Below are 16,710 nucleotides of genomic sequence, written 5' to 3' on the forward strand. Positions count from 1 at the left end.
CTCTGGAATAGCCAGCTCATCAATGCTGCGCCATATATGGATAAATTCATCACTCGCTTACAGACAAACACTACTCTGATCACCGAAGACAAGAGAGTGGTATTAGACTCACCAGTCACCTCTTTCATGACATCAGAGTAACCATGCATGGTCTGTGCCATAGTGTCAATGGTATGGTAGCCTAGCCAGCTGCACATTGGACATTAATCCTGCTGCAAGCAGATGACTCTCAATGGTCCCTGATGACACAGCAACATTTGCCTGAATTTTGTCTGTGGATTATGTTGGGTCAGCCACCATTGTGTCAATCTTGATTTGTGCCTGTACTGTGTGAGCATTCAGGATCTGGACTACAGGTGTGGGAATGTTCTTCAAAACACTGCTGAAAGTAGCAACACACCAAGAATATGTTGTGTTCGACATGTGCAGCAACCGATTGTTCCGTCCATCCAGCTTCCCAAAGGCCCATAGTGAGGCCCCACTCAAATGGCTGAAGCTGTTCAGAAGGAGTGTGTACTCATTAGTGGGACATTTTTGTACCCTAGAATGAATGTTGCAAACACCGTTCACCTCTAAACTCAACATAGGTACTGCCTGCAAAATCAAAACAGAGGGAGCACAGACAGGCCTTCTGATTGCCATTTTATCATTGATGATCCCAACAAATATGTCACTAACTGTATAGCCCCTCAGTACACTAAAATTATACCCTGCTACCATGGAATGCAATCCTTGAGAGTAATGTATTTTTTTCCAACAGTGCATGTGAGTATTATTGTCCCTCAAGATGACAAAATCTATGGCACGAAAGTTTTGCCATGACTGCATGCCTTTGCTGTATTTGACAACTGAAAGTGAACAACACTGTTAAGTGCATGTCTCTGGGGGAGGGTATTACATACAGGGTGGTCAGAAATGGTCTGAAAGCTTGTAACAGTGTTGCAAGGTAGGTTGGGCTGTAAAATAATTGTTAAGAAAAAACTTCAATATGTTGCATCATTTCTGAGTTTTTTAGCATTGAAGTTAGCTGGCCAGGCCATTGTTCTTGCAAATTCAAGTGTCTTTTCAGAGACAGTGTCACCAAACATGTTGTTTCTTTGGTTTCCTAAAATTGAACAAGAGAGTGACGCAAAAGTTCGGCATGGGATGGTAGTAAGGATTCAACCTGAGCCAAAGGCCGAGCAGGCTAGGATGCTACCATCTATGCTAAGAGAACAATTGACACTAATTGTGTCTGGTGGACAACTTTAATCTGAATGTGCAATGGCCTGACTGGCTAATTTCAATGCCAATTAATTTGGAAACAGTGCAACATATCAAATTATTTCCAGCACAACCTACCATGCAACACCCTTAAAAGCTTTTCAAACCGGTTCTGATCACTAGTATGTTAACTTTCTGGGGATATCCTTAATGTCTTACATTTGTTAAAACAAAATACCCCTTCTCCACAATGTTATAGAGTCATGTCAACACTGAATCCATATGGTTACTAACTCCATAGTTGACAGTTTCGCATACTATCAAATACAGCCTACTTGAGGCAATCAGTATATTGAATGGTGGAGCACAATAACCGACATCTTTTCCATTATGTACGTGGTTTAGTTAGTGGCTTTGTAACACTGCATTGTGGTTTCACTGGGTTACCAGGAACAGAAAAGGATGTTAAGGGTGGAGAAGCAGAGGCAGAGATCATAATAGAAATGGAGACAGGTGGAAGTACACAACCAACAGGAGGTTCACACCAGGGGAGACTATAATTTAGTCTCGAAGGACTGCTTACACCAATGCAACTCTGAGATACCTTTGTTTAGGAAGAGCACTCGGATACTGTAGGATCCCTATGGTATGTACATCTTATATATTCGCTCAGCAGCATGGTTTAATTAGCTACTTAGATTGTACAATTTGCACTCACACACACTTATCTGACGGCATGAAAGAAAGGCTTTTCTTCTCATCCCATCCAGTAAGTCTCCCCTGACCCACGGTTCAGGGCAACTTTTCTGAACTCTCCCCATTTCCTACACCCCATCAGTCATTTCCTTCACCCCTTCTTCTTCTTCCACTTCAACGCTTCTACCAGAAGTAGGAGCCACTGGCTCCAAAAGCTTGCAAATTTTAATATCTTTATATGTGTGTTCTCCTGCTGTCACTTGATGTGTACATTTTTTATTTATTTTATTCCTTAAGGAGACCTACTTCATAAGGCAAGGACAGTTCCCTGAGTAGATTTTCTCTTCTCTCATTCTTTAGTTGTCATAATGCGTTGCATATGAAAATATGTTTATTCACACTATGTCTTTGGTGGGGACCGGCTCATGAAGATAAAGTAATTCAACTCCTCTTCACTAACTCCACTCAAGGGTAAGTAGGGCAGGAAGCAACAATAATGTCAAGTACTACTACTCTCCCAAATGTAATGAAGTAGATTTTCTATGTGCATGTGACTATGCAGTTCTGGCAGACCAGAAAAATGGTACTCAAATCTCTATGAGACAGCAGGGTATGGAGGCTTCAATGTTTCCAAGATATCCAGCATATCACTTTTGCATGAGTTTAATGATTTCCTTTGCTGTTCTTATACAGACACCCCTACAAACCTCATACATAGAAAAATGGGTTTTGCCTTCTTAAAAGTGCTGTTTTACTTATGGGGCAGCTTATAAAGCATACTATCCTCTATAAACCTCTCAGCTATTCGGTACAATACAGATATCACAACACAGAGAAAATAGTATGTTTTATAATATTCCTGTATACGAGAAATTGTTTTCTTTTTTATTTCCTAATTACTGTAAGCAAATTGATGGAAGCCACTTACCACTGAACATATTGCAAAACATGATGAAAGAAGACAGACAGTTGTTCTGTTATAAGAAATCATGAGCAAATGTACGGCAGAAATAATTAACAATAGCTTCAACACAAAGTAATGATTCAAAAAGGTGCACAATAATTTACAATTCTATAAGGAGATCAAGCATTATACTTATTAATAGATGGTATCAGTACTTTAATCTAAATAAGTAACTAATGGTCAGTCATTAGTAAATGTTAAATACAATATTATGAAATGAAATACCTTTTTCAGAAGATTTCGTGCCATTGGTCCACCCATGTTCCCAAGTCCAATAAAGCCAATTTTGTTTATGCATTTCAGTGTGTCTGTAATACAATAAATAGATGTATATTAAAGTGTTTAGGATTTTTACAAAAGTTTTCTTAGTGCTCATATTCAAACACAAGAGATAATATTTCTCATCATTACCACTAATCAATTTGAATGAATTTAATGAACCAAGGAACAAGGAAGTGACCTAACTGTTGTCAGTGGTTTAATTTGAATCATCAGCCATCACTGACACATTAAGTACTGACAGTTTTCTCAGGTTCTATGTCATGGATACAGGTTACATTGGACGAATTAAAAGCAAATGAGAGTATTTGTAGGAAGAGTGTTGGAGTTGTGCAGGACAAGCAGTGCCTTAGATGAAAGTGAACAAACAGCTTATTTATTGAAATCATTTTAGGCTTCCAGCTGTGCCAAGTAGTTCAGACCCCCACAGACATAAGCCCTTAAAGAGAAAGAGATTTTTTGACACTATGTATTCTTACTTGCAATTTTTTGGCATTGACACTTGTAAAACAGAGATCAAATCTTCAGAAAATTCTGTTGTTGCAATTTTCAGTCCTAAGACTATGTTGTGGCACATCTCCACACTTATCTATATCAATAATAAAACTGGAGGAACATGAAATTTCTATGCTTGCAAATAACAGGAGAAAATTAGCTATAGAATATCCAACACAGTGAACTCTCATTAATTTTCTGTTGAAATACAGTGTTGGTCACATTCCCATATCGCAAATGTCGTAATGCAGAAATTATGCCAACTCAAGTGGGAGATGCTCAAGCACCTGCCCTACTATTCTGATCTCTCCCCAGGTGATTATCACACCTTCAGTCCCTCAAAAAGGGCCTTCAAGGGTCAATGACTCCTGTCAGACAAGAATGTGCAGCAGACATTTAGGGACTGCTTCACACAGTAGGACAGAATGTTTTACCAAACGGCTATCTCCAACCTGGTGCTATGGTCAGATTATTCCTAAATGCTCATGGCAATTTTCCCTGATTGGCATAACATTTCTGGTTGTATGACTATCAAACAAACTTTTTGACTGCCACTTATACCCCTTATAATTGCTGCCAGTTGGGAGTCAAAATTCCAGTACAGGTGACATACACTTTTGAAAGTGAAGAAGACTATTCCTAGCTTTTGGAAGTATTAGTTCCTTCCTCAGGGACGAAGAGGGATACATTGGGGCGTGTAGAAAGGAGGGGCAGATCACTAACACCCTTGGATGAGGGAGAGAGAGAGAGAGAGAGAGAGAGAGACAGAATTGCAATGAGGCTGAAGGGAAACAGAGATATTTTTTCCCTCTCACCCTGAAGTCTGGAATAGCTACCCCTTTTTCTAATTTTAACCCACACTTGCCTGTATTTCCTTCCTAAGGAACAACCTAACAGTTCCAAAAGCTGCGAATAGTTTCTTTATTTCTGAATATGTATAATTGTATTCATCACAGGAAATCAAGCCCACGACACAACCTAGATCTTAGAATATGAACTAAACAGAGTGAGAGGGTGGCTATCACCAAGGGGGCAAACTCATGAAAATTTAGACTGGAAAGCCTGCATCCCTTATTTCACTAAAAAGCTAAGTTCTGCTTGCTTTTTGTTACTTGTCATTAGTATAATTTGTAGTAGATAGAAACAGAATTGTCCTACTTGGCTTACATCTAGCCTCCCATCCTCATTTTTGGATTAATAATAAGACAAACAAGAAAACTATTTTCACAATATAAAAATGATCAGTCAGGATAATTACCAACAGTTCAAGGCTAATGCTCTCAAAACAATGATTTCAACAGCTAAATTTTCTGCTGTTGCCATGTCCCTATACATAAAAAAGTGGATTAACATAAAAATGTACACTGAAAGTTTCAAAACTAATTCAGATCTTAATTCCTACAATACAAAAACGTGCAGTGAAATTCATATAGTTCATCAGATTTGTATGTGGAGTTCTGGATGTGATATTATGTAGAGTTATATACACTTTAAAATCTTTTATGCTATGTTATTTCCCACAAAATCCATGCAATGTATAATGTCTCTGGATGAAACTGCTGCTGCTGCTACAACATCGACAATACTGGAATTTGGCCTCCAGAAAGTAAGTAATGGTATTGCTCAACCATTCTGTCTCTCTGTAATTTTATAGTTTTCTGAAGTGAATTTTCCTTTTATTTTTGTTGTTGTTGTAATTGTTGTGGTTTTCAGTCCGAAGACTGATTTGATGAAGCTCTCCATGCTACTCTATCCTGTACAAGCTTCTTAATCTCATAATAACTACTGTATATCGTTATGCAGTAGGTAAAACTACAATGTCATTGTTGTTGTGGTCTTTAGTCCTGAGACTGGTTTGATGTAGCTCTCCATGCTACTCTATCCTGTGCAAGCTGCTTCATCTCCCAGTATGTACTGCAGCCTACATCCTTCTGAATCTGCTTAGCGTATTGATCTCTACGTCTCCCTCTGCGATTTTTACCCTCCACGCTGCCCTCCAATGCTAAATTGGTGATCCTTTGATGCCTCAGAACATGTCCTGCCAACCGATCCCTTCTTCTAGTCAAGTTGTACCACAAGCTCCTCTTTTCCCCAATCTTATTCAATACCTCCTATTTGTTATGTGATCTACCCATCTAATCTTCAGCATTCTTCTGTAGCACCGAATTTCGAAAGCTTCTATTCCCTTCTTGTCCAAACTATTTGTCGTCCATGTTTCACTTCCATACATGGCTACACTCCATACAAATACTTTCTAAAACGACTTCCTGACACTTAAATCTATACTCGATGTTAACAAATTTCTCTTCTTCAGAAACGCTTTCCTTGCCATTGCCAGTCTACATTTTATATCCTCTCTACTTCGACCATAATCAGTTATTTTGTTCCCCAAATAGCAAAACTCCTTTGCTACTTTAAGTGTCTCATTTCCTAATCTAATCCCCTCCGCATCACCTGATTTAATTTGACTACATTCCATTAGCCTCGTTTTGCTTTTGTTGATGTTCATCTTATACCCTCTTTTCAAGCCACTGTACATTCCGTTCAACTGCTCTTCCAAGTCCTTTGCTGTCTCTGAGAATTACAATGTCATCGGTGAACCTCAAAGTTTTTATTTCTTCACCATGGATTTTAATTCCTACTCCGAACTTTTGTTTCCTTTATTGCTTGCTCAATATACAGATTGAATAACATTGGGGATAGGCTACAACCCTGTCTCACTCCCTTCCCAACCACTGCTTCCCTTTCGTGCCCCTCGACTCATATAACTGCCATCTGGTTTCTGTACAAATTGTAAATAGCCTTTCGCTCCCTGTATTTTACCCCCGCCACCTTCAGAATTTGAAAGAGAGTATTCCAGTCAACACTGTCAAAATCTTTCTCTAAGTCTACAAATGCAAGAAATGTAGGTTTGTCTTTTCTTAATCTAGCTTCTAAGATAAGTCATAGGGTCAGCATTGCCTCACATGTTCCAACATTTCCATGGAATACAAACTGATCTTCCCCGAGGTCGGCTTCTACCAGTTTTTCCATTCGTCTGTAAAGAATTCACATTAGTATTTTGCAGCCGGGACTTATTAAACTGTTAGTTCAGTAATTTTCACATCTGTCAACCCCTGCTTTCTTTGGGATTGGAATTATTATATTCTACTTGAAGTCTGAGGCTATTTCGCCTGTCTCATACATCTTGCTCACCAGATGGTAGAGTTTTGTCAGGACTGGCTCTCCCAAGGCTGTCAGTAATTCTAATGGAATGTTATCTACTCCCAGAGCCTTGTTCGACTCAGGTCTCTCAGTGCTCTGTCAAACTCTTCATGCAGTATCATATCTCCCATTTCATCGTCATCTACATCCTCTTGCATTTCCATAATATTGTCCTCAAGTACATCGCCCTTGTATAAACCCTCTATATACTCCTTCCACCTTTCTGCTTTCCCTTCTTTGCTTAGAACTGGGTTTCCATCTGAGCTCTTGATATTCATACAAGAGGCTCTCTTTTCTCCAAGGGTCTCTTTAATTTTCCTGTAGGCAGATTCTATCTTGCCCCTAGTGAGATAAGCCTCTACATCCTTACATTTATCCTGTAGCCATCCCTGCTTAGCCATTTTGCATGTCCTGTTGATCTCATTTTTGAGACATTTGTATTCCATTTTGCCTGCTTCATTTCCTGCATTTTTATATTTTCTTCTTTCATCAATTAAATTCAATACCTCTTCTGTTACCCAAGGATTTCTACTAGCCCTCGTCTTTTTACCTACTTGATCCTCTGTTGCCTTCACTATTTCATCCCTCAAAGCTACCCATTCTTCTTCTACTGTATTTCTTTCCCCCATTCCCGTCAATTGTTCCCTTATGCTCCCCCTGAAACTCTGTACAACCGCTGGTTCTTTCAGTTTATCCAGGTTCCATCTCCTTAAATTCCCACCTTTTTGCAGTTTCTTCAGTTTTAATCTACAGTTCATAACCAATAGATTGTGGTCAGAGTCCACATCTGCCCCTGGAAATATCTTGCAATTTAAAAACTGGTCCCTAAATCTCTGTCTTACCACTATAAAATCCATCTGAAACCTGTCAGTATCTCCAGGCTTCTTCCATGTATACAACCTTCTTTAATGATTCTTGAACCAAGTGTTAGCTATGATTAAATTGTGCTCTGTGCAAAATTCTACCAGGCGGCTTCCTCTTTCATTTCTTAGCCCCAATCCATATTCACCTACTATGTTTCCTTCTCTTCCTTTTCCTACTACCGAATTCCAGTCACCTGTGACTATGAAATTTTCATCTCCCTTCACTATCTGAATAATTTCTTTTATTTCATCACACATTTCTTCAATTTCTTCGTCATCTGCAGAGCTAGTTGGTATATAAACTTGTACTACTGTGGTAGGCGTGGGCTTTGTGTCTATCTTGGCCACAATAATGCGTTCACTATGGTGTTTGTAGTAGCTTACCCACCTCCTATTTTTTTATTCCTTATTACACCTACTCCTGCATTACCCGTATTTGATTTTGTATTTATAAGCCTGTATTCACCTGACCAAAAGTCTTGTTACTTCTTCCACCGAACTTCACTAATTCCCATTATATCTAACTTTAACCTATCTATTTGCCCTTTTAAATTTTCTAACCTACCTGCCCGATTAAGGGATCTGACATTCCACACCCCGATCCGTAGAACGCCAGTTTTCTTTCTCCTGATAACGACGTCCTCTTGAGTAGTCCCCGCCCGGAGATCCGAATGGGGGACTATTTTACCTTTGGAATATTTTACCCAAGAGGATGCCATCATCATTTAACCATACAGTAAAGCTGCAATAGATCCATCACATATACATAAAATTATTTGATAGAAATAATAAACTGTGTGGAGGTCAGTTATCCAGGTCAGTAACGTATTTCTTCTGCATTAGTAACAAAACTGGATAGAACTTTCACTACATATAAACAAATATGAATTGAATACACATAAAAAGTATTGGCTCAACTCTTCTTAGTGAAGAGACCACAGAGAAGCTCATATCCTCGAATACTAGCCTCACTGTAGTGATTGAGAAAGTGTCAGTGTGTTGCGGCGTAATATCTCCAACTCTCTAAAGGAAGATCGCTGTCCTCGAGGTAGTGGGAGTTAGCATGCTCTGTGTATTAGTAACACTTACACCTGTTATGTATATATGCTTACTAATAAATAGTGTGGAAATAGTATCTCTATACTGTGTCACTAATCTGCTGTTACACTGCTGGAGCCCCATTCCCCACAAATGTAACCAATATTTTCAAATTATTTCCAGTGAGTTCAAATGTTCAACCTAGATTGTTGGCTTTATTGGCTGTAAGTAACATTTCATAATATCAAGGTTGTTCATCTCCAGATATTTGCAGCTGTGTAATTGTCTTCATTTATTGGTCTGGGTTGAGAAATGGCAATGGAAGATGTGGGAAATATATCAATTAAGGGGAGAACAATATTTCCCAATTTACTAATATGAATAATATCCATTATGTCATACTTGGAGTGACAATGTTCGCCCTACAATGTAGAACACCAATACATTACATAAGAGATAGATATGCAATTGATAGGTCTAATATCAGGCTAACAAAAGCCCACAACAGTTTTAAACAGATTTTGATCATGTGCCTTTTGACAAACAACTTAAGGTCCCAATGAGCTCAACTGAATGAATTCAAGAGTATACTGACGAAACTTAGATGATACTTAAAGCATTTTATACAATGCGAGAATCACAACAGTGTAGTTAAACAATCTAAAAGTTCTGCTGTTTAACTACAAAAAATTGAAGCACCAGAAAATAGTAATAATCTGATCCAAATAGTGTGCCATTATAACAGTACATACAAGGCAAACTGTAATTACACAATAATATTTAGAGTATGTTCATCAGTAGACCACAAGAAAGTTTACTAAGATGATGATTAGTCTAATTGCTGTCTAGCTAAAAAAATTTAATGTTAGTTTGATTTGGAGCCATGACAGTTTCATTTGATATTGTAATTATAGTAGTACACAAATTTTTTATTACAATACCAAGTGCAGACACAATAGCTTGCCACTGAGTACACACATTCTATTCTAGATTCAACGCGAAAAACGTACTTCTTACGAGTAACTCATTTTTATGACATTGCATAATCTATGACTATGAAATAAGGTGTTACGGGCCCAAAAGATGCCAAAATCTATGTTAGGAAACATCGTATAAAATCGTTTATTATTCTTCACAGCAGTAATTCTGTAAGGGTTTTGCAACGTCATTCACTGCAGTGCTATAGCGCGCAAAAGCGGGTACACTGTGAGGACATACGTACTTGAAATCATTTTCGAGCTTCAAAGCACAATTCAAAGTTTGTACCGTAGCAACTTAGAAGAATACTTAAAATTTATTTTGGTATCAAGGCAAAAATCTGGCAGCTAGAGGACGCTACAGTTCACGCACTCCAAATGCTTTCCCACACGTGAAAGCTACGGAAATTACGTAAACAAAGTTACGGAAGGTTAGTAAGCGTTCTTATCTGGTCGCTAAATGGTTGTGTATCTGATAACTGCATTTTTTTTCGTGTGCATACTGACTCCAATACATATTTTAAATAGTTTACAACTTTACATTAAGATGTTTTCACTCAACATTACAATGACTGGAAAACACCTGAGTATTAGTTATAATATAAACTGTTACTATAGTAATAAAATATAAGTGAAAGTCTCGTTTGATACAGAGAGTCAAGTCTGGTTTTATCACTAACAAAAGCATATTTGCATAAGCTTGTTTGGAAACACATCTTACAAATAAATCCACATTTACATGTGTCATCGATCGATATCATTTATTTACTGATTAGCGATTACTGCCACGTGCGTCCACACACTGCCTTTTTTGTGTTCAAATTGGGGCAAAAACTTCGAACAGCATTTGTGTATGCGCAATTTCCAGTAAATTGAGGCCGTGCGTGAAGCGCACTGCTTCCCGGCTTCGGTGGGAATCTTGGCGCTTTTTAGCAGACGACAGGTAGCTTGGGACTGATGACCTTAGCTGTTTAGTCCCCCTTAAACATCCCAACAACCAACAATCCAACAGGTAGCTTGGGACCATGTGTGTTTGTACTGTTGTACAGGTTAGGCTGTGAAGCGATTTACATGCGTTGATGTCTGTTGAGTCTACAGGAGGCACGCTTAAATTTAAAGATGATTACAGTACAGACAAAGAAAAGTCACATCTAAAGATTATTTGAATAAAAATTTTAGATGTGGTGCCCTGAACATATTACCGTAAAGAATAAGGTGCCATAAGTTTCGAAGCAGGGAAACAGAGAACAATAAGCCAAAAATGTATAAAAAGTGTATATGAAAACTGTGGACGAATATTCATGCTATGCACAGAGTGATGCTACGACGACTCCTGAACAAAAAAATGTTTGGGTGCGTGTAGCTCCTCAACAAACTACTAGAAATAAAAATATAGAACACTGATGACGCAAAAAGTACAAAATTGGATAACACAATTTCCGTTCTAGTCTGCGAAATTCCCAAATTTGTCGAGTCCGAAGATGTCAATATACATACAATCTTTCACGATTAAAGTTGTGTAAACAACTATTTTCCTTAAAAAAAAAAATAGAAATCACTCGTTAACAGTTAATTAACCTTCACATAACAACTAAGAAACTTCCTTATATATTTTTCAGGAATAATCACTGAAATGCTTTGTATTGAAATACGAAATAAATAGTTCTGGTATTTTTATTTAGTATAAGTGGCCGGTTAGTATAGCCAACGAAATGTTATTGCCAGCCTTATTGCTGCAGTTTCCTATGCAGAAAATGGAAAATCTCGCTGTGACCTTATGAAATTTGCAATCGAAACGTTATTTAGATGCTTCTTTACCTACAGTCGCTTTCGCTTTTTCATTTTCTGCTGCCTTTTCATCACACTAAACGCAACACAAACTTCCAAGTGGATTGACAGCAGACTGCTTGCGCAATGAGGCAACGTGTGGACACGAAAATGCCTGTGTTCCTTCCACACTTTTTTGTGCATGTCAGCATTACTCTTCATTACTTCCCTCTTCCCCACACGTTCTAACGGTGCTTCCTACTAAAACGGACGAGACTTCCAGATCGTGTGATTTTCAGCGGAGGAGTACGAGATTCTGCCACGTCTGTCAAACATTCATCACTCGTTTTGTTCTGCGTCTACCGTGATTTGTCTGGTTTGTACGTACCAGTGCCTACCCCCATGAACCATGGACCTTGCCGTTGGTGGGGAGGCTTGCGTGCCTCAGTGATACAGATGGCCGTACCGTAGGTGCAACCACACCGGAGGGGTATCTGTTGAGAGGCCAGACAAACATGTGGTTCCTGAAGAGGGGCAGCAGCCTTTTCAGTAGTTGCAGGGGCAACAGTCTGGATGATTGACTGATCTGGCCTTGTAACATTAACCAAAATGGCCTTGCTGTGCTGGTACTGCGAACGGCTGAAAGCAAGGGGAAACTACAGCCGTAATTTTTACCGAGGGCATGCAGCTTTACTGTATGGTTAAATGATGCTGGCGTCCTCTTGGATAAAATATTCCAGAGGTAAAATAGTCCCCCATTCGGGTCTCCGGGCGGTGACTACACAAGAGGATGTCGTTATCAGGAGAAAGAAAACTGGCGTTCTACGGATCGGAGCATGGAATGTCAGATCCCTTAATCGGGCAGGCAGGTTAGAAAATTTAAAAAGGGAAATGGATAGGTTGAAGTTAGATATAGTGGGAATTAGTGAGGTTCGGTGGCAGGAGGAACAAGACTTTTGGTCAGGTGAATACAGGATTATAAATACAAAATCAAATAGGGGTAATGCAGAAGTAGGTTTAATAATGAATAAAAAAATAGGAGTGCGGGTAAGCTACTACCAACAGCATAGTGAACACATTATTGTGGCCAAGATAGACACGAAGCCCATGCCTACTACAGTAGTACAAGTTTATATGCCAACTAGCTCTGCAGATGATGAAGGAATTGATGAAATGTATGATGACATAAAAGAAATTATTCAGGTAGTGAAGGGAGACGAAAATTTAACAGTCATGGGTGACTGGATTTCACGAGTAGGAAAAGGGAGAGAAGGAAACATAGTGGGTGAATATGGATTGGGGGAGAGAAATGAAAGAGGAAGCCATCTGGTAGAATTTTGCACAGAGCATAACTTAATCATAGCTAACACTTGGTTCAAGAATCATAAAAGAAGATTGTATACATGGAAGAATCCGGGAGATACTAGAAGGTATTATATAATGGTAAGACAGAGATTTAGGAACTAGGTTTTAAATTGTAAGACATTTCCAGGAGCAGATGTGGGCTAATCACACCACAATCTATTGCTTATGAACTGTAGATTAAAACTGAAGAAACTGCAAAAAGGTGGGACTTTAGGGAGATGGGACCTGGATAAACCGACTAAACCAGCGGTTGTACAGAGTTTCAGGGAGAGCATAATGGAACAATTGACAGGAATGGGGGAAAGAAATACAGTAGAAGAAGAATGGGTAGCTCTGAGGGATGAAGTAGTGAAGGCAGCAGAGGATCAAGTAGGTAAAAAGACGAGGGCTAGTAGAAATCCTTGGGTATCACAGGAAATACTGAATTTAATTGATGAAAGAAGAAAATATAAAAACATAGTAAATGAAGCAGGCAAAATGGAATACAAACGTCTCAAAAATGAGATCGACAGGAAGTGCAAAATTTCTGAGCAGGGATGGCTAGAGGACAAATGCAAGGATGTGGAGGCTTATCTCACTAGGGGCAATATAGATACTGCCTACAGGAAAATTAAAGAGACCTTTGGAGAAAAGAGAGCCTCTTGTATGAATATGAAGAGCTCAGATGGAAACCCAGTTCTAAGCAAAGAAGGGAAAGCAGAAAGGTGGAAGGAGAATATAGAGGGTCTATACAAGGGCGATGTACTTGAGGACAATATTATGGAAATGGAAGAATACGTAGATGAAGATGAAATGGGAGATACGACACTGTGTGAAGAGTTTGACAGAGCACTGAAAGACCTGAGTCAAAACAAGGCCCCGGGAGTAGATAACATGCCATTGGAACTACTAACGGCCTTGAGAGAGCCAGTCCTGACAAAACTCTATCATCTGGTGAGCAAGATGTATGAGACAGGCGAAATACCCTCAGACTTCAAGAAGAATATAATAATTCCAATCCCAAAGAAAGCAGGTGTTGACTGATGTGAAAATTACCGAACTATCAGTTTAATAAGTCACGTCTGCAAAACACTAACGCGAATTCTTTACAGACGAATGGAAAAACTGGTAGAAGCCGACCTCGGCGAAGATCAGTTCGGATTCCTCAGAAATGTTGGAACACGTGAGGCAATACTGACCCTACGACTTATCTTAGAAAATAGATTAAGGAAAGGCAAACCTACATTTCTAGCATTTGTAGACTTAGAGAAAGCTTTTGACAGTGTTGACTGGAATACTCTCTTTCAAATTCTGAAGGTGGCAGGGGTAAGATACAGGGAGCAAAAGGCTATTTACAATTTGTACAGAAACCAGATGTCAGTTATATGAGTCGAGGGGCATGAAAGGGAAGCAGTGGTTGGGAAGGGAGTGAGACAGGGTTGTAGCCTCTCCCCAATGTTATTTAATCTGTATATTGAGCAAGCAGTAATGGAAACAAAAGAAAAATTCGGAGTAGGTATTAAAGTGCATGGAGAAGAAATAAAAACTTTGAGGTTCGCCGATGACATTGTAATTCTCAGAGACAGCAAAGGATGTGGAAGAGGAGTTGAACGGATGGACAGTGTCCTGAAAGGAGGATATAAGATGAACATCAACAAAAGCAAAACGAGGCTAATGGAATGTAGTCGAATTAAGTCAGGCGATGCTGAGGGAATTAAATTAGGAAATGAGACACTTAAAGTAGCAAAGGAGTTTTGCTGTTTGGGGAGCAAAATTACTGATGATGGTCGAAGTAGAGAGGATATAAAATGTAGACTGGCAATGGCAAGGAAAGCGTGTCTGAAGAAGAGAAATTTGTTAACATCGAGTATAGATTTAAGTGTCAGGAAGTCGTTTCTGAAAGTGTTTGTATTGAGTGTAGCCATGTATGGAAGGAAAGATGACCGATAAATAGTTTGGACAAGACGAAAATAGAAGCTTTCGAAATTCGGTGCTACAGAAGAATGCTGAAGATTAGATGGGTAGATCTCATAACAAATAGGAGGCATTGAATAGATTTGGGGAGAAGAGAAGTTCGTGGCACAACTTGACAAGGAGAAGGGACTGGTTGGTAGGACATGTTCTGAGGCATCAAGGGATCACAAATTTAGCATTGGAGGGCAGCGTGGAGCGTAAAAATCATAGAGGGTGACAAAGAGATGAATACACTAAGCAGATTCAGAAGAATGTAGGTTGCAGTAAGTACTGGGAGATGAAGAAGCTTGCACAGGATAGAGTAGCATGGAGAGCTGCATCAAACCAGTCTCAGGAATGAAGACGACAACAACAACAACATACCAGTGTGAGAAATGCAACAAGCAGGTTTAAGGCGATTGATGGAAGTCTATAGCAGGGATCATGATACCCTGCCCAGCGTGTTTCTGAAGGTCGTTTCACGGAGAGTGTACAATTTAATTTGGATTGTAAAATATCCCGACGGTTCGTCGAAGCAGAGAAGAAAGAGTAATTTTCCTGCGAGAAACGGAAAAATGAAGTTGCTTGTGTGCAACACTGCTGCACACGATCCTACTAAGTTGAGGAAGTGGGCTGCACACAGAGTGTACACACCAAGAGGATTGATTCGTTTAATTCTAGCTTGGAGACCAGAGTAAGTAGCATCCATATTGCTTGCATTGTCGCATGATTGACCCCTATGCAAGTGAATGTCCAAATCACATTTACTTAGGAAATTTATTAATGTATCAGCTAATTAAACTGATTAGTTTCCTTAATTTGGCACATAACTTATAAATCTTCCAACAGGAAATTCATCACTAGTTAAATACCTTACAACAAAAGACAGCTGATCGACATGTGTAATATTGTGGTGGAGTCTAATATGGTGGAAAAATATTTAGTTTCCTTCACTACATCTATAATATTCTTCACCACCCTTTATGCCAGAATTGATATAAAGTTTTCACACATTTGGAAAGGAAGACGAGATGTGCTCGCTTTTCCTTTGTGTCCCTATAGCTCTTTATGGTTAGCTAGAAAAGGTTCGAATTCTGCTATTGCTGTAGTGTCAACTCTAAATTTCCGCATGTGTGCACTCAAACCCATGGTTGTGACCCCTGAAAAACAGGCCTTGTGTGAAACATCTTTTGACCACACCAACGGCTCGTTTTACCATGTACCTCCAATATATTTTTATTTTAAACATCTAGTCCCGTAGGACCAAATTGACGAGCAAATCTCCAGTGTCATGGAACGTGTTAGTACATGCAATTACAACATAAAAGTAATAAACAGGTAAAATAAAACGTTTATGAACCCAAAAAAGACAAGCCATAAGTTTATGTATACGCAATCAACGATATAATACAGGAACCAGCTAAATTTTTCAAGGAACTCCAAGACAGAATAGAAGGAGTGACCAGTGAGGAAACACTTCAGTTTAGATTTAAAAGCGTGTGGATAACTGCTAAGATAGTTGAATTCTTGTAGTAGCTTATTGAAAATTGATGCAGCAATATACTGCATAACTGTCTGCCAAAGAGTCAAGGTAGCACAATCCAAATACAGATTGGATTTCTGCCTAGTATTAACTGAGTGAAAGCTTCTAATGTTAACAAGAAACGACAACAGAGAATATATGTACTGAGAGGCCAATTTCAGAATACCTGGACTAATGAACAGGGGTCGAGAAGAGTTTCGCGAACTTGCACCACTTATTGCCCGAACCGCCCGTTTCTGAGCCAAAAATATCCTTTTAGAATGGGAAGAGTTATTCAAAAATATATTACCATACGTCATAAGCGAATGAAAGTAAGCAAAGTAGTCTACTTTTTGTGTTGAACTGCCACTTACTTCAGATACCGTTCGAATAGTAAAAATGGCA

The 16,710-nt window shown here is 39.0% G+C and overlaps 1 protein-coding gene across 1 annotated transcript in view; it reads right to left on the reverse strand.

Annotated features, from left to right (window-relative positions):
- LOC124717070 (3-hydroxyisobutyrate dehydrogenase, mitochondrial) overlaps nt 1–10,160 on the reverse strand; it is a 65,661-nt gene extending 55,501 nt beyond the window's left edge. The window contains exons 1-2 of the mRNA XM_047243756.1: nt 9,965–10,160; nt 3,089–3,171 (exon numbers count right to left, since the gene is read on the reverse strand). Of these exons, the coding sequence (XP_047099712.1) occupies nt 3,089–3,171; nt 9,965–9,974 (93 nt within the window). The 5' untranslated portion in view covers nt 9,975–10,160. The remainder of the gene's footprint in view (nt 1–3,088; nt 3,172–9,964) is intronic.
- Between the last annotated feature and the right edge of the window lie 6,550 nt (nt 10,161–16,710).

This window comes from Schistocerca piceifrons, chromosome 1, assembly GCF_021461385.2.
Source record: "Schistocerca piceifrons isolate TAMUIC-IGC-003096 chromosome 1, iqSchPice1.1, whole genome shotgun sequence".
Lineage (NCBI taxonomy): Eukaryota > Metazoa > Arthropoda > Insecta > Orthoptera > Acrididae > Schistocerca > Schistocerca piceifrons.